Genomic DNA, 20,033 nt, shown 5'->3' on the forward strand with positions numbered 1-20,033 from the left:
GTTGATGATTTAAAATCCTGTAAAGCGGTTTGACAACCGCCAAAAAATAAGAAGAAAAAAGACACTCACACTAAACTGTATGGTAGGGATTTATCTACTACTCTGGACCTCACCATTTTGCAGAGTGACAGGTGTAGATGATAATTTGGGAGTTTGCCGTGTTTGTCACTTGAAAGCTGCATATCATTCTTTCACAAGTGTCTTACACTATATTGTAATGTAAGCAAATACAGTTGTTTATTTAGGATTAGTGAGCGTATGTTTTAACCTTTGTTGTGGCATCCGTGTTTGTCACATATTCCGACGGCAAAGCACATGATCACTCGCTGTGGGAAAAACAAAGTAATCACGGGGGCGGTCCTTGTCATTCCCAGGCAGGTGCCATTAATGCACCATTTCTCTCCTAATCATGATGCACACCTGACCTCACCATTGTGATAACTGGCATGTGAGTGTCAACAGGCGTTGCTGATAATTACACCAGTAATGACTGGGGTGGGATCTATGCAGTTTTAAGCCTCATAAAATGCGGGTCTAAACAGATAGCTCTGCTGATTAGGTTGCCGTTGGGAAGAATGGCACACATCTTTACAATGGGGTTCAATGCGCCATTTGTTTTTGCTATGGTACTGTATGTGATCATTCTCCAGGTTGAAGCTAAACAACTGCCTTGGCTTTATCATGAGGGGGAGGACCATTCAGGTATTTCTGACTGGTCATCTGTATATAAACCACAAGGGGAGGGCCACACTGGGGATTCTTTTGGTCGCTCCTGGTCACAGAGACTTTGGAAATCTGCTCAGGAACCTGTTGGTAAAGTGTTCCGCAAGCCTGCCCAAGAGCCTGCTATCTCTCAGTCCAAGCAAACACTGCAAGAGCCCAAAAAGCAGCCGTCATGGAAGTACCCACGGATGCCAGAGAAACCCATGAGTCCCGAGGTGCCGTTTGTGCCGAAGGTGCCGGTCCCAGCCAACTCTGTGGCTGTGAGGTGCGGCGAGAATAACATACTGGTGGAAGTGAACCAGGACTTTTTTGGCACTGGCCAGCTGATTGAACCAGGTGATATCCGTCTCGGTGACTGTTTCATGACTTCGGATGATATCTCATCTCGGGTTCTAGTGTTTGACTCTGAATTGCACCGATGTGGAAGCAGGCTCCAGGTAACTTGTGTCTAAAATGCTAAGCCAACATGACTTGTGTAGTGTTTTTAATGTCGCCATGCAGTTTGTGTTGGCTGATGTAATGCACAAATATAATTCAACATTTATATCTAAATGACTGAACTTTCATTCATAGATGATTGAGGATGAACTGGTGTATACTTTCACCCTTGTGTATGCACCCCAAGCCCTCGGTGCATCTCCTATTGTAAGAACAAACAGTGCTACAGTTGACATAGAATGCCGTTATTCAAGGTAATAATTGCCCTTCTTGGCAGTGCCAGTAGTTGCATGCTGGTTTGGCCAGGTATTGATGCCATGCCAAATGCGGGGCCTTCAAGTCTCATGCTTTTATTCACATGTTAGGCTGCATAATGTGAGCAGTGATGCCCTCAGACCAACTTGGGTCCCTTATGCTGCCACTAAAGTTGCTGAGGAGGGCCTGACCTTTTCCTTGAGACTCATGACAGGTTTGTGGGATCCTGCATTACATGACTGCACTTGAGAAGCAAACTTAATAGCAGATTTTCAATGCTACTTTTCGGACAAACCTAGTGTTCTTGAGTACAGTGAAGGGGGAGTAAATCCACTCTGGCTTTTTATTGTTTTCAGATGACTGGAAGTTTGCGCGGGCCCCCAACACCTACTACCTGGGAGACACCATGCATATTGAAGCCTCAGTGATCCAGTACAACCATGTGCCGTTGCGCGTGTTTGTCCCCTCCTGTGTGGCTACTGCAGTCCCTGATATGAACGCATTACCCAAATATTCATTCATTGAGAACCATGGGTGAGGGAAGCTATTGGATTTCTTTTAATCTCTCCTCAGTGTCTTGGAGTTAATTTAAAAAGCCTTTATTCTTAGGTTCTTCAGGTTTCTTGGGTCTGAAAGTTAATTGCTCTTAGAGCAGGACATGGACTAATGCAGTTTAATAAATTAGTCGGTAGAAATTGGCTTTTTTCAGCATCATCCATGCTGCTGGTGTTTGAAAAGTAGTTGTTAGCAAGATGGCTCACAGGCTACTTCAACCATGGCGAAGGTTTTGCTAATGTCCATCTTCCCTTTCCTGCAGGTGTCTCGTTGATGCCAAGCTGACCGGCTCCAGGTCTCGCTTCCTGCCCAGGGCTCAGGATGACAAGCTGCGGTTTGAGCTGGAGGCCTTTAGATTTGCACCAGGAGACGGAGACAATGTAAGCAAGGGAAATGGAAATGCTGCTCTTGGGAGTTTCACTAATCTATCCTTGGCACAATGGTAATATTCGTTCTCCCTTCCAGATCTATATTGCTTGCCAGCTGGTGGCAACCACAGCCTCAACAGTGTCCAACCACAAGGCTTGTTCCTTCTCTAATGACCGGCGGTAAGTAAAAGGCTAAGATTTATTTTTTTATTTCCCCCAGTTTGGCTCAATAGGCTACGGAGAACCACATTTGTCTAACTGTATGAGTAACTTGCTAAAATGACTTGCAGTGAATGCCTAGTCTTTACATCTACCTCCATCTGTCTGTCTGACCCAGGAAAAGCATTACAGCTTAATACTTGACCCAATTCTGTAGTGAGAATTGATCCAAAACTGGGGGCATAGTTGACTAATCCTAGAGGTGTGTGTCTGCTAACTGATCCTTTTCAGATGGACTTGTTCTGATGGCATGGATGAGATGTGTGTCTGCTGTGACTCTACGTGTGGAACAGAAGGGGCTGCAGGTATAGCATTTGGTCCTCTTAAATTTTGACACTGTGGTTTAACGTTTATGTAAAATCTTTCTCCTTTGCACAGATGGACAGTGGGAATCGGAGGCGTTCTTGGGGCCAGTAAAGGTCATTGAAGCATACTAAATGTTATGCAAATATCTGCATTTTAAATTAAAATGGCATAAATCTACATGACTAGCTTGTCCTTTTTTGCCAGTTGGGTTCCATTGCAAGTTTCAGTCTGCACTGCTACGCCACTAGGTGTCCCTCAGGCTAAGGGCCTGTCCACACGGAGACGCTTTTTAGGTTAAACGCAGAGGTTTTGCTTTGTCTTGGCCGAGCGTCCAAACGAATCCTGTAAACGCACTGCCAGAAACCGCACTTTTCTGAAACCTGGTCCCAGAGTGGAGAAATCTGAAACCGTAGCCCCTTTGAATTCGTTTAGACAGCGAAACCGCACATCCTGCTTGCGTATCGATGATGTCATCGCCACACCTCAGCTGCCCTGGACTTGCACTTATAGTATTGCCTAACAATACTAGTTTTCATACATGACATTACCTACGATAACACTCCGTAAGATAAATATCACAACTGGTGCTGCGCAGCGCCGATAGCTTATGACTTGGTGGAGTGAACACTGTTTTTCCCTGTTTTTTTTTATGCATTCTAGCTACTGTCAGTGACGTGAGAGAACTTAAGTTATTAGGAAAGTGCGGTGTAAGTTTAGGCTACATTAATTTGTGCGTAGTGTCATTCATTTATTTTGCATGTCTTACAACATATATACATGCATTCACAGTCGAGTGAAATCAGATATAAGCATACAAAGACGCATAGAACTCACGTTAAGCCGATGGTAGCACATTGAATGCAAATGCGCGATTTGATGCAGGCAAAAGTATTGACTGTTAGCCTACTAACGAAGGTTTTATAGCAATATTATAAACGTGGCGACAGAATAGCCTAGAACTTGGGTAAGCCTTGCGTTTAGTAGCCTAATTGCGGTGATGGCCAAAACTAATGTGAATCACGGACTATCCTACAACCAAAGAAAGTAAAGGTGATTAGTAGGCCTACCTGCGTTAGCCAAATAAAGGACGGGACTGCACCCTTCACAAACCGTAAAATAAAGTTTATTTGTTTTACAGTTGACTACAGTTGACAGTTCACCATCAGTCCACACAAACAATTCGTCGTAGCCTATTCCGTCTGTTTGTAAAGCGCAAGTTTTGGTCAATTTCTGTAAAGAAACTAACACCTATAGGCCTGGGGCATGAAGTAACGTGTTGAGTCGTGTTGAGATGGATCCGTTTGGACGCAAATATTCTTGATACGGTTCCAGGGAAGACGGAGGAAAAAAAGATCGGTTTGGTACGTGTGGACTAGGCCTAAATCTGTCCCCTCAGAACTTTTTTTTATTTTGGAATGTTGACCATCTCTTATTCAAAGTGTCAATGTCTGACTTGACCATATTGATTTAAAGGATGCTTTGAAGTAGGCGACTGTGTTTGTAGTGCTTTCACACATGGACTGGATGACTAAAGGCTGAACACTTACATGTAAAGTAGCCTATATGACCACCTAGATCTCCTTTCAAGGAGATACTAGTTTGGAACACATTCACTAACGTTTCCATAAGACCCCAAAAGTCAAGACCATCTGTGATAGGGGATCTAGTTTCAAAATCAAAAGTGGCTGTGGTAGTACCAATGCCTACATGCATCAAATTGCAGTCAGAATAATGTGTGAATTGATTTGGCGAAAAATTAGGCCAACATGCATTGTTTCCTGACTGCCGATGCTGTTGTCAGATTGTGAAGTTTGTGCGAAGTAGGAAGTTGCGTTTGGAATCCCTGATCAATGTGATTGGCTTTGTGGTTGGACTTTGGTCTAGTCTGTCACCATGCTAGTGTTGAAGCATTTCCCAATCGTGAGTACCCAGACTCTTCACAAAGTAAATGATTTTAACCAGGCTACTGTTAAAAGACCCTGAAAGCCACATTTGGAGATTTGGTTGGAAATGTGTAGAGGTTGGCAATTATTGGAATATGTGGTATGAAGACATGACAAACACTCTGAACATGAACCTTATCTGTTGTAGCATTACTCACTCAGTGATGGAAAATTGACTCTTTGCGCATATAACTAGTTTGTTAACGGTGGAGACAGGTGTGTTTGAACCTGTCGCTATTGTTAATGTGATTAGTGTCTACACTGACCTGGTTGGGTGTTGCACCTAATAAATCAGCATGTTATGATAAAGAAGGATTTATGCAAGTTAACAACAACACACTCCACCGGATACAAAACGGCCGCATTTAGAGCCTTTCGTGCAAAGAGCCCATTCCTACCACATAATATTAATAATCCAACTATTCACTGAACAAGCTGATCTGCACTACTCTTCAAGGTAGTCAGCTAATCATCTGTCAGACTTTCTAGTGAGGAGACACAGCACTCAAAAAACCCTTCATATAAATGCATGGGGTTAGTTTACAACGCCAGTATGGCAGTTGTCTATATATGGATATGGGACTTGGCAGATGTGTTTGTCAAACCAACTTACAAATAAAACAATAGTTAAATTAACAATGAACAGTTTTAAAAACTTGGTGAGACTACATTAATGAGAATAGCAATAATAAACAGTAATGTCCATGCAATCAATAGCCAAATGAAAATAAACAATGAAAATAAACAAATATACCATATTGGCCCAAATATAAGACCGACCCCCCTGGACATTTTTTGGGGAAATTATAAAATAGCCTGAATAGAAGCAGCTTTTTGTAGATTAAATATTTTTGTTGTTTTTTAAATGCTGGTGATTACGCAATGAATTCATTTATAGGCTGTTTAACACCATTTCAATTGGGCCTAATTCATGAGAGAAATTTCATTCATTTTTTTTGGGATACATTCGTCAAATTTAAATTAAATGAATAACTTGTAATGAGTAACTACATTAATGAATTATTTGGTATTTTTATAAAGAAGACTGTGGTATTTCTACCAATTATGAAAGAAAAGAAGCATATAACTTTCAATAACTGCATCAACCATAGCCTACATGTCTAACTCGAAACTAGCAGTTTCCAGACATCTCAAGTCTCCCGGAAGTTCCGGGAGTCTCCCGCATATTGATTTAGTATTTAGTATTTTATTTTATTTTATTTGGGGAGGGGGGGCGGGGGGGTTTCGTGATCCCTCCCTGAAATGACTTTTTGCAGGTTGGGATGTCTGAGTTTCAACACTGACGGATGTTGTCATCGCAAAAAACACATGACGTTTAATCAGCATTGCCCTTCAGATCGAAGTTTGAGTGAGAAGAAGAGTCAGAATGAGTTTTCCTTAAATTGGTCACATAGTTTACCGCTGAAAAGAGTTAGCTTCTCCTCGAAGTCTGATGGGCACAACTTCTACGCAACGACTGTGCATTGCGTCGCATCTTTAAGGATTTGAAGTTGGTGCTTAGCTCTTTAGCGATCTTCAAAGCCTTCAGCTGTATGACAGGTCTGCAGTAGCCTAATGAGCATTCCGTTATAACACTTTTCAATCACATATTCTAACAATCTCCTACCAAAAATCCAAAAATGCATCTTCAGCACTGCAGCCCAAATGCCTGAGTAGATATATGGAGAGACAAAAGAATACTAGCAGAGCTGCCTCCTGAGTTGTCCACAAAAGAAAGAGCGGTAAGCCTACCAGGCAGCTTTGAGTCAGCAGATGCAGTATGTCCTAGATAGATAGATAGATACTTTATTGATCCCTAAGGGGAAATTCAAGTCCTAGTCTGTCCTCCAGCTTTGGGTGGCAGAACGCTGGAGTCCCGCCATGGGATTGTGTATGGCATATCAGCAGTTACCAGAGGTACATTTCTATCTTTAATATCAAGTGTTTTTCCGTAGGTCTGATGAAGTTTAGGCTATCTGAAGCCTGCTGTCACTGCACTTTTGGTCACTGCTGATTGACCTATTGTTAGCTATGTGGGCTGTGTATGACGCATGTCCGCTACTAATGGTCCAACTCCACAATAGACCTTTTTTACAGCAGCCATTTTTACATCAACTAGTAGGGCAAGCACAAGCTACATGAGTTCGGCGCACTCCGCTCTCAACATTAATTACATTAGATTCCATTGTTCTCAATACAACTACACCAGCATCAGAATTTGCCAACACCACCGTGTAAATTGGTTGGTAAATTATGATTTAGGTCTATTTTGTTGGCGTGTTGTTGGGTTTGCCAGTTAAAAAGTTAGGCGCTGATGTGCATGGCAAGTGACAGCTCACTCCACAGCACTAGTGTCCACAACACTTTAATTGGTTTCAGGTGAACAATCAGCTTGCTTTCCTAATCATGACACACACCTGACCTCACCATTTTGCAGAGTGACATGTGTGTAACACAGGTGTAGATGATAATTTGACTTGACTCAAGAATAGGGTGGGGCCTATGTAATTCAACACCAAATAAAAAGCAGGTCTATATAGATCGAGTTATTCACCAGGTTGCCTTAGTGGAGAGTGAAGCTCAGATCTTAGCAATGGGGTCGCTAGTCTGTCCTAGTGTTATTTTGGTGCTATTTGCAATTACTCTCCAGACTGAAGCTAATCGATTGCTTTGGTATGGTCCTTTGAAGAAAAAATACAGATCGTATTTTGGTGGTTTTCCATATTCTCCACTAGATGGCGACCACACTAAGGAATCTCTCAATGGATCTTTGCCACAGGATCCCCAGAGTGCTAATCCAGAACCTGTACGTGAAGCGCTCCGCAATGGATCTTTGCCACAGGATCCCCACAGTGATCCAGAACCTGTACGTGAAGCGCTCCGCAAGCCTGTCCAGCAGCCTGTTCCTTTTCAGTCCCAGCACAAACTAGAAACTCATGTGAAGCAGCTGAAATGGACGTTCCCCAAGAGACCAGAGACACCAGTAGAGCCACCGGTACCGTTTGTCCCCGATGTGCCGATACCAGCCGATTCTGTGGCAGTGAGGTGTGGAGAGGCTGATGTGCAAGTGGAGGTGTATCGAGATTTCTTTGGCACTGGCCAGCTAATCCAATCAACAGATATGTCTCTCGGTGACTGTGGTTTCATAGAGGAGGACTCCTCTGCACAGGTTTTGATCTTTGAATCTGAACTGCATGGCTGTGGCAGCAGGCTTCAGGTACTGTATACTCTAAAGTACCACTTTCCTATGACTTGAGGTGTTATCGATCACTGTTATTATGACCGCCACGCAGCGAAGTGGCGGTCATATAGGTTTAGTAATTTTTTTTTTTTTTTTTTTTTTCGCTCTCATGTCCGTCAATGATTCCTGGGACACTGAAAGACCGGGGTAGACGAAACTTGGTGGGCATGTAACCCCATATGGATAGCATGGAACCATCGTTTTTCGTATTGATCTGTAGCCCCCCCCGCTGGACTGCACCCCCCGAAAGGAGGGTAGGGCAGACACCGTTAGGAACCGTAAGGTTTAGGAGGACCCTTTTTTTTTTTTTTTTTTTTTTTTTTTTTTTGTATGTTGATCTCAAGGGGCCATGTCAACCCATTCCATAACCACTCATGAAATTGGAAGTGTAGGATCATTATGACACCCTCTGAATGCACGCCAAGTTTTGTGAACTTTCGTTCATGGGGGGCCTTACAATAAAATAATTTATGTGTACATTTAGTGACCATACACCAACAAGGATTCCCGGGACACTGAAAGACCGGGGTACACGAAACTTGGTGGGCATGTAACTCCACATGGATAGCATGGAACCATCGTTTTTCATTTTGATCTGTAGCCCCCCCGCTGTACTGGACCCCCCGAAAGGAGGGTAGGGCAGACACAGTTTTCTGTGAATATCTTGAGAACCGTAGGGCCTAGGATGACCAATAATTTCCGTATATTTGCCTCCAGGGGTCATGTTAACCCATTTCATGTGCACACATGTGCATAAACAGATACACACGCACACACATACATTCACAGTAATCATACGTATGACACATACTCACACAGTAGACATATGTATGTATGCATGCATGCACATGCACAAACACACATACGCAGGCAAACACACAAGCACGCACACACACACACACACATAAACATAAACGTGTACACGCACACATGCACACAATTCAAGAATTTCTCAGAATTATGAACAGGCAAGATGGGGGTGGGGTTGTATAAAATGAATTTTACATGTGGAATCTATGAACTAGGGTTGGTAATGAATAATCGATGATCGATTATTTGTTTGTAAGAATTTATTCGACTAAAATTCTAAGCCTAATAAATAATCGTTCTAGTCGCGCGCATTATGAGAACAGCTATAACTTCCGGTATCTTGTGCGAAACAGACGACGAGACGAGCAGAGTTGAAGCGGTCTAGAAGTGGAGTGGCTGCGGAGAAGTGCAGTGTGGGACCATTTCTCTAGAAAAGACAATAAAGTCCAATGTAATTATTTTGACGCCCTGTTTATCTACCATAGTGCAACGTTTCCACTAATATATCATCTGAAAAATGTAGGCTACATCCGAACGTTAATTCCGGCGAAGCCAGCTCACCAGCAGCCAACAATTAAGGCTACACTAGCCTCCGTCCCATCTGAACGATTTTTTTCAGCTGCCGGACTGACTGTAAATCGATTGCGCACACACCTTACCCCAGAACATGTGAATATGTTGATTTTTATGAACAAGAACACATAGGTGAGTCTGTGATCGGTAATGTATGCCCAGGCAGTCCATGCAGGCCAGTTTCTCACCTTACTGTAGCCTGTAAGGTAGCCTGCATCTCGCCAATACGTTGCCACGACAGTCAGTTTATAACAGTTCAATGATCTAATATGGCAATAAGCCAGGTTTTGATATCGTTATTGTGAATTTGTGTCCTGTTTGATGGCCATCAATTTCGTTCATAGTAACGTAATCTAAGTTAAAACTCAATTGTCAAATAGGCTAATTGCCGCCAGCGTTGAGCTGAAGTTTAACAGAATACAGACATTAGACCGTGTTATTTCTTAATGTCATTATTTTCCAATGTTATTATTATTTTTATTTTTCAAAGGTCTAGTCTAGGCTGTAGCCTACTTTTTTTTAAGTGATCAGGCAGTGATGCGTTTGCATAGCCTAGGCCTACATGTTAAAAATCCGTCGGATGCCATAATGCACTGTAATAAACAAAAGTTAACCTCTAAATGGCGTATTTCCTTAAATCTATTTTTGATAAATCAGTCCTGTCATGTGCGTGTTTTGACCTTAATTTGTGTGGGGGTGATGGTGAAGATAAATTCAAACCATGTCGATGGCTCTGAGCGGAGACAAGTGACGTCATGCTTTAGTGAATAATCGATTAATTGTTTGATAACGTTATCAATATTCGAACATGAAAATTCCTGAAAAGTCCCAACCCTACTATGAACTAATTATGTTTTGGTACTTGTTCTCTAGCAGATACCAGTGAGAATTGAGTGCAATTTAGTGAGACAGTTAGAATCATATAGGCCTTTCAGCGTGATTTATTTTTGTGGAAAAAATGTGCTGGACTGGGCAGCGGTCATATTTTGTACCGCTCTGTGGTACATCTAGTTAGTGTTGCTTAATGGACACTGCTCTCCTTTCATTCATAGATGACTGAAGATGAACTAGTGTATACCTTCACACTTATGTATGTGCCTAAAGTTCTTCCTGGAACTTCAATCATGAGGCTGAATAGTGCTGCTGTTGATATCAGATGCCATTATCAAAGGTAAAAGCTGTTGCCAACCAATTTGGCCTGGTATTTATGCTGTGCCACATGGGAGACCCTCGAGTCTCATGTGTTTTATTTCAATGTCAGGGAGCATAATGTGAGCAGTGATGCCCTCAGGCCAACCTGGGTCCCTTATGCCGCCACTAAGGTTGCCGAGGAAGTCCTGGTCTTCTCCTTGAGACTCATGACAGGTTTGTGGAGTCTGCATCTGAATTCATGTAGAAACAAGCCAAAGTGCATGGTTGTGTTAGTAGCCCCTACCTCTGTCTATGTGTTTTTAGATGACTGGAAGTTTGAGCGGGCCCCGAACACCTACTACCTTGGACACATCCTGCACATTGAAGCCGCTGTGATCCAGTACAACCACGTGCCGTTGCGTGTGTTTGTCCACTCCTGTGTGGCCACTGCAGTCCCTGATATGAACGCATTACCCAGATATTCATTCATTGAGAACCATGGGTGAGGGAAGCCCTTAAATTTATTTTATTTTTAACGTGTCTTAGGCTTTATAAATTAACTCCTTCCATTGCATATGCTCATATGAAGGTTTGATGGTATCCTAGATTCAGGTTTGCTCTTAGGTTTTTATGGGTCTGAACTGAATTGATTGCAACTTTATTAACTTCTAATCAGTTGGTAAATTGTAGCTTTTTCAGCATCATCCATGCTGCTGGTGTTTGAAAGCAGTAGTTAGCAAGTTGGCTCACAGGGTACTTTAACCATGGGAAAGGTTTTGCTAATGTCTACCCCCCCGCCCCCCCCTTCCTGCAGGTGTCTTGTTGATGCCAAGCTGACCGGCTCCAGATCTCGCTTCCTGCCCAGTGCTCAGGATGACAAGCTGCGGTTTGAGCTGGAGGCCTTTAGATTTGCACAGGGACACGGAGACAATGTAAGAGGGGGCGGCAGAACTTTTCTTGTGCTTTTGTGCTTTTCACTTATCTAACCTGGGCAGTGGGCATAATGGCAATGTCTTTCTCCCTTACAGATCTATATTACCTGCCAGCTGGTGGCAACCTCAGCCTCAACAGTGTCCAACCACAAGGCTTGTTCCTTCTCTAATGACCAGTAAGCAAGGGGCCAAGATTGTAGTTTTGTTTGAGGGGAAATTTGTAATTCAACCTAGATGCTATTCTGTTTACATCTCTGGATCTAAATGTTCACAAGCCATAAAATAATGAAATTGACATTTTTTCCAGTTTGCATCAAAGGCTACTGAGAATCACTTTTCTGTCTACCTGTATGAATATGAAACTTGCTAAAATGACTTGCAATGATTTCTTGGTCTTCACATGTGCCTCCATATTCTGGGTCTCGCCAGACAGGAAAAGCATTGCTGCTCAATACTTAAGACAATTCTGTTTATGTCTGTGCATAGTGAGAATTTTGGTCTGTGCTAACTGTGGTCCTTTTCAGATGGACTTGTTCTGATGGCACGGATGAGATGTGTGTCTGCTGTGACTCTACGTGTGGAACAGGAGGGGCTGCAGGTATAGCATTTGGTCCTCTTAACATTTTTGATGCTGCAGGATTTTTAATGTTTATGCAAAATATTTATCTTTTGGCACAGATGGACAGTGGGAATCGGAGGCATCTTTGGGGCCAATAAAGGTCAAGAATGAAAACTGAGCTGTTTTGCTAATGTCTGTATTTCAAATGAAATTGTAATAAAATCTACATTTTAAGTTTCTTGTCTTTCATAATTTGAGGGCTGTATTTTTATGGTTGAGGTCCATTTCTCCATGTGAGTCTGCACTCCTACAACAAGTGTCTCTTGGTCTAAGTCTCCCCTTGAACTTTTAGTTTTTAAACATTAACCATCTCTGATTGAAAGTCAAGGTCTGACATCACTATTTATTATGCCTTCTAAAGTATGAAGACATAATTCCCCCTCGCTCGGTCTGAAGCTCTTTTCCTTTTCTTTGCATCTTCCGTCAAGGGTTTTCACTGCTTCTTCACTGGCTCTGCCATTATACACACGTTTGCAACAATCGCTAGAATTTTCTTAGCTTGCCTCTGTGCTGTATGCAGGATGTAAACTGACCCTGCTTCGGTCGGCAGGTAGGATACTCCGAACTTGCAAGTGGGACATTCTTCTTACAGGTGGTAGGGGCGGGCGAGAGTCTTCATTCGCCTTGTAATGAGTCATTTACCATATACCAACTTACGAAGATTAGCACGAAAACATTGCCTGACGTCCCATGACTGTTGGAAATAATTGGAAGAAATGTTGTATAAAGACATTGCAGACACACTGAATATAAACATTATCTGCATGGATAACTTATGAACCATTACGCCCCTATGCACATCCAACCCACCACTGTACTCTCCTAGGAATTGGCAGTGTACAGATGGGGCTAAAAGCAAATAATGTGCTGGTACCGGTCAATTATGTGGCAGTGAGGTGTGAAGGTGCATTGAGATTTCTTTGGCACTGGCCAGCTGATCCAATCAGCAGATAAGTATAAGTGTATATATACTTTGTACTCTTTTGATCCCGTGAGGGAAATTTGGTCTCTGCATTTATCCCAATTGGTGAAACACACTCGGCACAAAGTGAGGTGAAGCACACACTAATCCTGGTGCAGTGAGCTGCCTGCAACAACAGCGGCGCTCGGGGAGCAGTGAGGGGTTAGGTGCCTTCCTTAAGGGCACTTCAGCCATGCCTACTGGTCTGGGTTCGAACCAACAACCCTCCGGTTACAAGTCCGAATCTCTAACCAATAGGCCACGCCCCCCACCCCCACCCACCAGAGATATGTCTCTTGGTGACTGTGCTTTCACAGAGGAGGACCTCTCTGCACAATATATTACACAAACCGACTGCTCTCCTTTCCTTCATAGATGACTGAGGATGAACTAGTGTATACCTTCACACTTATGTTTGTGCCTAAAGTTCTTCCTGGAACTTCCATCATGAGGCTGAATAGTGCAGCTGTTGATATCAGATGCCATTATCAAAGGTAAAAGCTGTTGCCAAAACTGTTGGAAGCTCCACACAACTCCACACTAATCAACTAGTTGTATGAAAGGGCATTTACATTCAGAATAGCGGCAGTACGGTGTATATTTTAGTACATCCTCAGCTGTCAGACTCAGGTGTCAGACATCAGATGAAAAGGCATCAGCTCTCAGGAAAACCGCTGTCAAGTTTACGGAATTACACAGTCATGTCTCAGACATCAGATGAAAAGGAGTCAGGTCTCAGGAAAAGCGGAGTCAGATGAAAAGTTCTCAGATGAAAAGTTATCAGAGTCAGGTTTCAGACATCAGATGAAAAGGAGTCATGTCTCAGGAAAAGCGGAGGTTACATCTTGCAACCTTGTCTGTCCTACAAATTCTGGGGGTTTTGTGTGTCTTACACCGGTGTGTTGCAATCTGCTAACTGAGTTGCTGAGTTGTATCATGTCCAAATTGTCTGTCAGACCAGACAATTCCAGTCTTCCAGACCAGTCACTATATGTCTTGTTTGGAAATGTCTGGAATCATTATTAAATAAAAAATAGCCAGCAGAGGGCACTGCCAGCACTGGCCTTGGGAGTCCTTTGGACAACCTAAAGACCTTTTCTGAGATGTTTACATGATCGATTGAGTCCCATGTTCCGTGCCAAATGTTTCTTTTTTTTTTTTGTCTTGGCTTGGCTTTGAAGTCTTCCTTAAACTTAAATCCTGCTACTACTACTACTACTATAATGCTAACCTACTTAGTGGTTAAAGTGGAATTTGGCAGGTGGGGGAGCCCTAAAATCCAGTGTTGGTGCAACAGGGAAAAATCACTCACCGTTGGACAACATATCGTAGTGTAGAAATACTTTTTGGGCAAGAATTGCTAGCTTCTTGGTCACTGTGCACACAAAAAATTAACTCACCATTTAATATAACAATATTATCGCTCTATATCGCCCCCCCCCCCCCCCCTCAAAATGAATTGCTCCTGATCAGATGCATTAGGCATGTTCAGGTGTGCCAGTGACTGCAAAGAAAGATGGAGTGGGATTCAGGAGCCAAAAACTAACTAGAGTCTTGTTCCGTTACCCTGAACAATTTGACAAAAGCTCTTGTCTGTTTTGAACAACCTTCTTAATGTCTCATTGCTTTCATTCTCTTCTCAGCATAAATTGAACAAATGGTATTATTGGGTGTTAATATTAACTCAAGAGTCTTCCATTCAGAAGTCATGGGGTGCCCCAGAATTCTATCAGAATAGACAGAATAATAAAATATAAATAGAAAAGTGTTCATAGACTTTGGATGCTAATGTTGAACCTCCAATGTTTCCAGATATAGCTACATTCTGAACCTTCAATGTTTCCAGATATAGCTATTTATCCTGAACACATTTGTTTCAGGATTAGCCATGGCAGTTAACCGTAAATATTTCTCACTGTGTTGGTTCACGCAAAACTAACTGGTGTATTTTGATTCTTTGTCACTCATTTAACTAAATGGCTAAAATAAATGAATACCAATTAAATCTGACAGGAATCCATGTCCTAACTCAAACCACTGAGATCATTCATCTCTGTTCCAACAGGAAACAGTGCACCACAAGTGATCATTAAAAATGCCAAGGGAGATCAGTCTGTTAATAATTGCTGAGTAAAAACAAAATGGCTGCCTATTGTCTAATTGTGGTAGGGGTTTTTTGAGCCTGTGGAGGGGAGAGTCCCTGTCATACACACATGTTGAGTCATTGTGATTATAAACTGGCCAAATGGAATGTGGGTTTAGCAAACTGTCAATGTCTCAGTATGTATTTATAACGAACAGGAAACACAACAGCATAATGACATTTTATCATAAAGACACTCCGTGAATTGATGTTTGCCAGCCAAAAGGAGATGGTTTATGTTTCTTTTAGAGAAACATGAACATCCTTGTGTTCCTGGAATGATCAAGAAATTAGTCAAATGGCAGGGGAATGTTCTCAGCTAATTAGTCACATTAATCAATTAATCCTTTCCAATATCATACCCAGTGGAATCATACACAACACACACACACACACACACACACACACACACCCACACACTCAGACAGCTTAAAGCTGCTGTGCTGTTCCACTGGCTGTGGAGTGTGATGCTAATGATGGTAATTAATGGGCCCTGACAGCACAATCTGCTGCTCATTGTTTCCCTATTGGAGGATCTGTTGCTCACATTGGGCAGGCTGGAGGCGAGATGGGGGGGCTGCGTCTAGGGACATTGTTGCAAATCTCAAGGAAACGGGATCCAGGGGGAAGACAGTGGGGAGGGAGGGGGGCAGAGGAGGTGGGGCAGATTTGGATGTTGGCCTGGTCTGGGTTGGATAGGGGGAGCTGGGTGGGGTGGGGTACTTAAGGGCCTCACGGAGCCACTTCTGCCCAGGCTGATCTCTTGGGTGCGGATTAGCTTCATTAGGCCTCGACACCATTGCCGTCAAATGCAACTGTCAGACCTGCTGTCAAAGAACAGAGGGTGCGACATGTCAGTCCAGTGCTGTGTCACCCAGCCACCCAGGTCCCTGTGGTGTGGGGACCCTTTAGCCATGGCCCCTAGAGAGACCACTAGGTGCTAAACACAGATGAGATGAGAAGTACATCATTAGACCTGACTGCTGCTCTTATATGGCACTTTTCATCTTCTTGTGAGCTGGTGTTAACAATGGTCAGAGGTACACACTGTGCTTTCCTTTGCCTGTGAAACCTCTGCTGGTTTGTCATGCATTGACACAGAAATGCATTATGCGGGATTAATAATAAATTATGCAATGCCAATTAACCCCAATACACATAAAACATGGGAGTGGTTGGTTAGAGGAATACATTACATGATTATGCCATGATTTGAGACACATTGCTCTTCATATTCTTTATCATTGAAGCTGTTTTGTTGTCTTTTCTGGAGTTACAAAAGAAGAGCAAGACACTAATATCAACATGGCCAGAGAATGGATGACCAAGGATCCCAAAACAATTATGTACATTGCCTCTAAATTATACGTTTGTATAAAAGTGCCTGTTCATTTTGTTCATTTCATAAAAAAAGCAGGCTGTAAAAGCAGGCTCACTGTACTCTCAGCTCCAGCTTTGAACACACAGAGGATCCACTCAGCTCAGGTCTAAGCACAGAACAGAAGCCAAGTATCCGTGAAGCTCAGCTGGGCTTTGGGCTTTGTGGTCCCCATGCCAGGCACAAAAAGCTGGGCTGAGACCAGCTTCTGCAGCCTCCAAGTGGGACGCTAAGAAACAATGCAGCCATTAAAAGTACAAACAGATTAGTGTGGTTTTAAGCAGACAACCATGTGGGGATATCAGGCCCCTGGAAGGCCACAGCAGGTGGATGGAAGGCTGAAAGACAAGCTGGGCACATCTGTCCAACCTACTACTGGTCAAGGAAGGTAGGGGGGACATGGCAATATCCCCCATCCTCATCCAACCCCTGGATTCTTTGTTCTTGTTATTCATTAAAATCAGAAATGGATCCCCTGAATAACAAATGTGAATGTCGCAGTTCTAAGCTCCTTATCAGTAACGCAGACGTATATTGGGGACAAACCCATGTGACCTGAGTTGGTCCCTTTTGCTAAGATTGGAGGAACGAATGGAAACAGAGTGACAACCATACTGATATACAGTAGAATTATTTGTCAATTAATTACATTGACAAGTAATGAAATACTAATATCAGCAAAAAACTACTTTAGTTTCACAGAGGGTGAATGTTGCTGATGAAAATGTCAGTGTGAGGCTTCCCTCTGCAATTTTCCCAGGAGAAAGAAAATCATTGAAAGCGTAAGACTGGAGTCCCTTGTTTTCTAAGAGTTTCGATAAGAAAGCGAAAGCCTCTTAGCGGATATGTCGTGTTTGGTTTTGGTTTACTCGATCAGCAGTGTTTGCTGTTTTAAATCTCTCCTTTGTTGTCCATCTCGAGAGGCCTAATGACTTCTTTGAACTAGGGACATCCACACATGCACATTTGTGCTGGTCTCCACAGTGTATCCCAGGGCAGTCACATGCTAAAGAATCACTCCCACATCAGCTCACACGCCGTCTGGTCTCAACAAGCAGAGTTTCCCACAGATCTGTCCAGATACACATCCCAGTCTGCTGGGCACTGTCATAGAGGCCCCCTCGCATTGGTCAGCTGTAGACATATTTTCATGTGTTTAGTAAAGGAAAATGAAATGTTATAACATTATAAAAAAAAACTAGACTGCAGCCAATTAACCCAGTCACATCCATATAGACAAATCTGCTGTGGGCAGTCAAGGAAATTTTTTCTCTAGTGATTTCCAGCTACTGACATGTTTTCATGACATGCAATGTAAACTTTTACAAATGAAATGGTACTTTATGGATGGATATTTTATTGCACTTCTCAAAACAGCTATGGCAGCACACTTCAATAGAAGGCAAGTCCCAGTGGATCTCACATGACTTAAAGACATAAAGCCATTAAATTGGCAAATTTGGACGAGAGTGATTTAAATGTGTGACAGTAATGATTCCAACAGCAATAGTTCAGAAACATTCTGTAACTGGGAACTGCAGCCTGAAGCCACAGGGGTCTGAAGGCATGTAGCAGCTCTGGCACTATGGCCCTGGCAGAATGCCTTCTCAGCATGGAGTCCATTTTGGGTTCTGTTGCTACTAAGAGTCTCATTAGGATGAGCCCAGGCTAGCCAGAGCCTGTGAGCCATGGTGAAAGAGGGATCATATCGGACCCACCACAGCACAGAGGGACCTCCCTACCGAGGAGCAAACACTGCTACAAATGGCAGAGCCAGGCAGACAATGCCGGAGTGAAAGGAGCTAAATTAGCTTGAGGCTAACGCCAGTTTAGCAACACCTGTATTAATGTGCTAGCACGGCGGGGTGTGAAGCAGACAAGCTCTAATCTCTGGAAAACCCCAAACTGCCACTCCTACCAAATCAGTATTTGCATATTGCCCCCTACCCACCACCACTACCCCCTTTTGGAGAAAAAGTTACCAACCTGGAGAAGGCCATTTTTCCCCCCTCTCTTTCTTCTTCTCTCGAGGATGGTGGGGGTTTCTTATGCGGTCACTCTTACTCTCACTGCCTGGGTGGTTCAGTGATTATCTGATACCCATGTTGATGAGTGTGAGCGGTGTGTGTGTGCAAGGGATTAGAGAGCATTAACGCCTATGTGTGCCGGTGTGGACACACCACATTCCCCCGCTGTTACAATCAGGTCTAATTTGAGGGGTGGAGTAGACGGGGAGCTCTATTAGCCTCGCCATGTTTGCTCAGGAATCAGCCTCAGCTCGGACTCCGCAATCTCAGGCGGCTATTTTGTCTCTTTTGTGGGACGCTGTGTGTGCGGACGCCGAGAGGGCGAGGGAGAGCCCGGAGGCGTGAGGTGGGAACAGTGCGGTGGAATGTTGCTGTCCAAGGGCCCTGGGGCCCGGAGGATGTTCACAAAGCTAATCTTATTCGACAACAAAGCGCACGGATCAAAGATGGACATGTAAGTTCTCAAGTGGCCCGGGCGAGAATAGACAGAGCTGGACCACACTCAGTCAGACGGCCCTCCATGCTGGCCACTGTTAGCATGTTCTCTCACAAAGGGGAGCAACACAATGCTAAGTGTCTGTGCTTCTTTAATACCACAAAGAGCACCAAGACTATGCTACACAACTGTTTACAACTTATGACATTACTGACACCATATGCCATTCCTACTGCCATATGTCAACCTGACAACATATCCTACAGTTGTAAGTAAATGATGTACAAGTTAAGATACACTTTTTATGCAGTATCTCCCAAAATTATTCTGAAAATCATACGAGTATAAGAATTTGAATTGTCCTTTAATCTCTCTAATGGGCACGTCAATGGTCCATGGTCCATTTCACATGATATGCAATGTTCTGTTCTTCTAGATGTCTAGCAGCTGTCAGGATATGTGGCTTTCTGTGTGACCAATGCTGTACTCCACAATTACCACGCCAAATTAATTCCAAACTGAAAACCAAACACTGCTTTAAAGCCCTAAACCGTTTTATTTCTTCTTTGATGACCAGTAAAGGCAGCAGGGTCACATGGGGGACATGGCCCAATAAACTGCTGGTTAAGGACTGGGCGAATTGGCATGGATTGCAGACGGTGCAGCTGTGGATGTCTGCTATAAGATTCACAGGACATGTAGCTTGTGAAACTGTCTGAACTCACTTATGTGGCAGTGCTGGACTGTGAGCAGGTTTTCACTTTATTGGTTACTCAGTGCTGTTTCTGAAGCCATAATACTATGAGGTAAACTGGAATATTGGTTTAGATATTCTCAGTTCCACAGGGCTTCTCTTTTCCTCCCATGATCCTGCATGTTTATAAGCAAATTGTGCAGTAGGCTTATACACTAATACTGTAATGGTGATGTGACCGCAGACAGATTAACCAAGACTTTAGTTGAATGAATGTTGAT

General features: G+C 43.2%; 2 protein-coding genes across 2 annotated transcripts; both read left to right on the plus strand.

Annotated features, from left to right (window-relative positions):
- Positions 1–486: 486 nt before the first annotated feature.
- On the plus strand, positions 487–2,995 carry LOC143126076 (zona pellucida sperm-binding protein 3-like). The gene is made up of 9 exons (XM_076287994.1): positions 487–495; positions 783–1,160; positions 1,297–1,415; positions 1,527–1,630; positions 1,773–1,950; positions 2,234–2,351; positions 2,437–2,516; positions 2,790–2,875; positions 2,937–2,995. The coding sequence occupies exons 1-9, from the start codon at positions 487–489 to the stop codon at positions 2,993–2,995; spliced, it is 1,131 nt and encodes a 376-aa protein (XP_076144109.1).
- Positions 2,996–6,688: 3,693 nt separating this feature from the next.
- Positions 6,689–12,231, plus strand: LOC143126077 (zona pellucida sperm-binding protein 3-like). The gene is made up of 9 exons (XM_076287995.1): positions 6,689–6,724; positions 7,587–8,024; positions 10,484–10,602; positions 10,693–10,796; positions 10,887–11,064; positions 11,377–11,494; positions 11,591–11,670; positions 12,019–12,104; positions 12,173–12,231. Exons 1-9 carry the CDS (start codon positions 6,689–6,691, stop codon positions 12,229–12,231), a joined length of 1,218 nt encoding a protein of 405 aa, XP_076144110.1.
- The last annotated feature ends 7,802 nt before the right edge of the window (positions 12,232–20,033 follow it).

The sequence above is a fragment of the Alosa pseudoharengus genome, unplaced genomic scaffold (assembly GCF_046254945.1).
Source record: "Alosa pseudoharengus isolate Yale_2024_CS ecotype anadromous, Long Island Sound unplaced genomic scaffold, YU_APseudo_1.1 YU_APseudo_1.1_scf_16, whole genome shotgun sequence".
Taxonomy (NCBI): Eukaryota; Metazoa; Chordata; class Actinopteri; order Clupeiformes; family Clupeidae; genus Alosa; species Alosa pseudoharengus.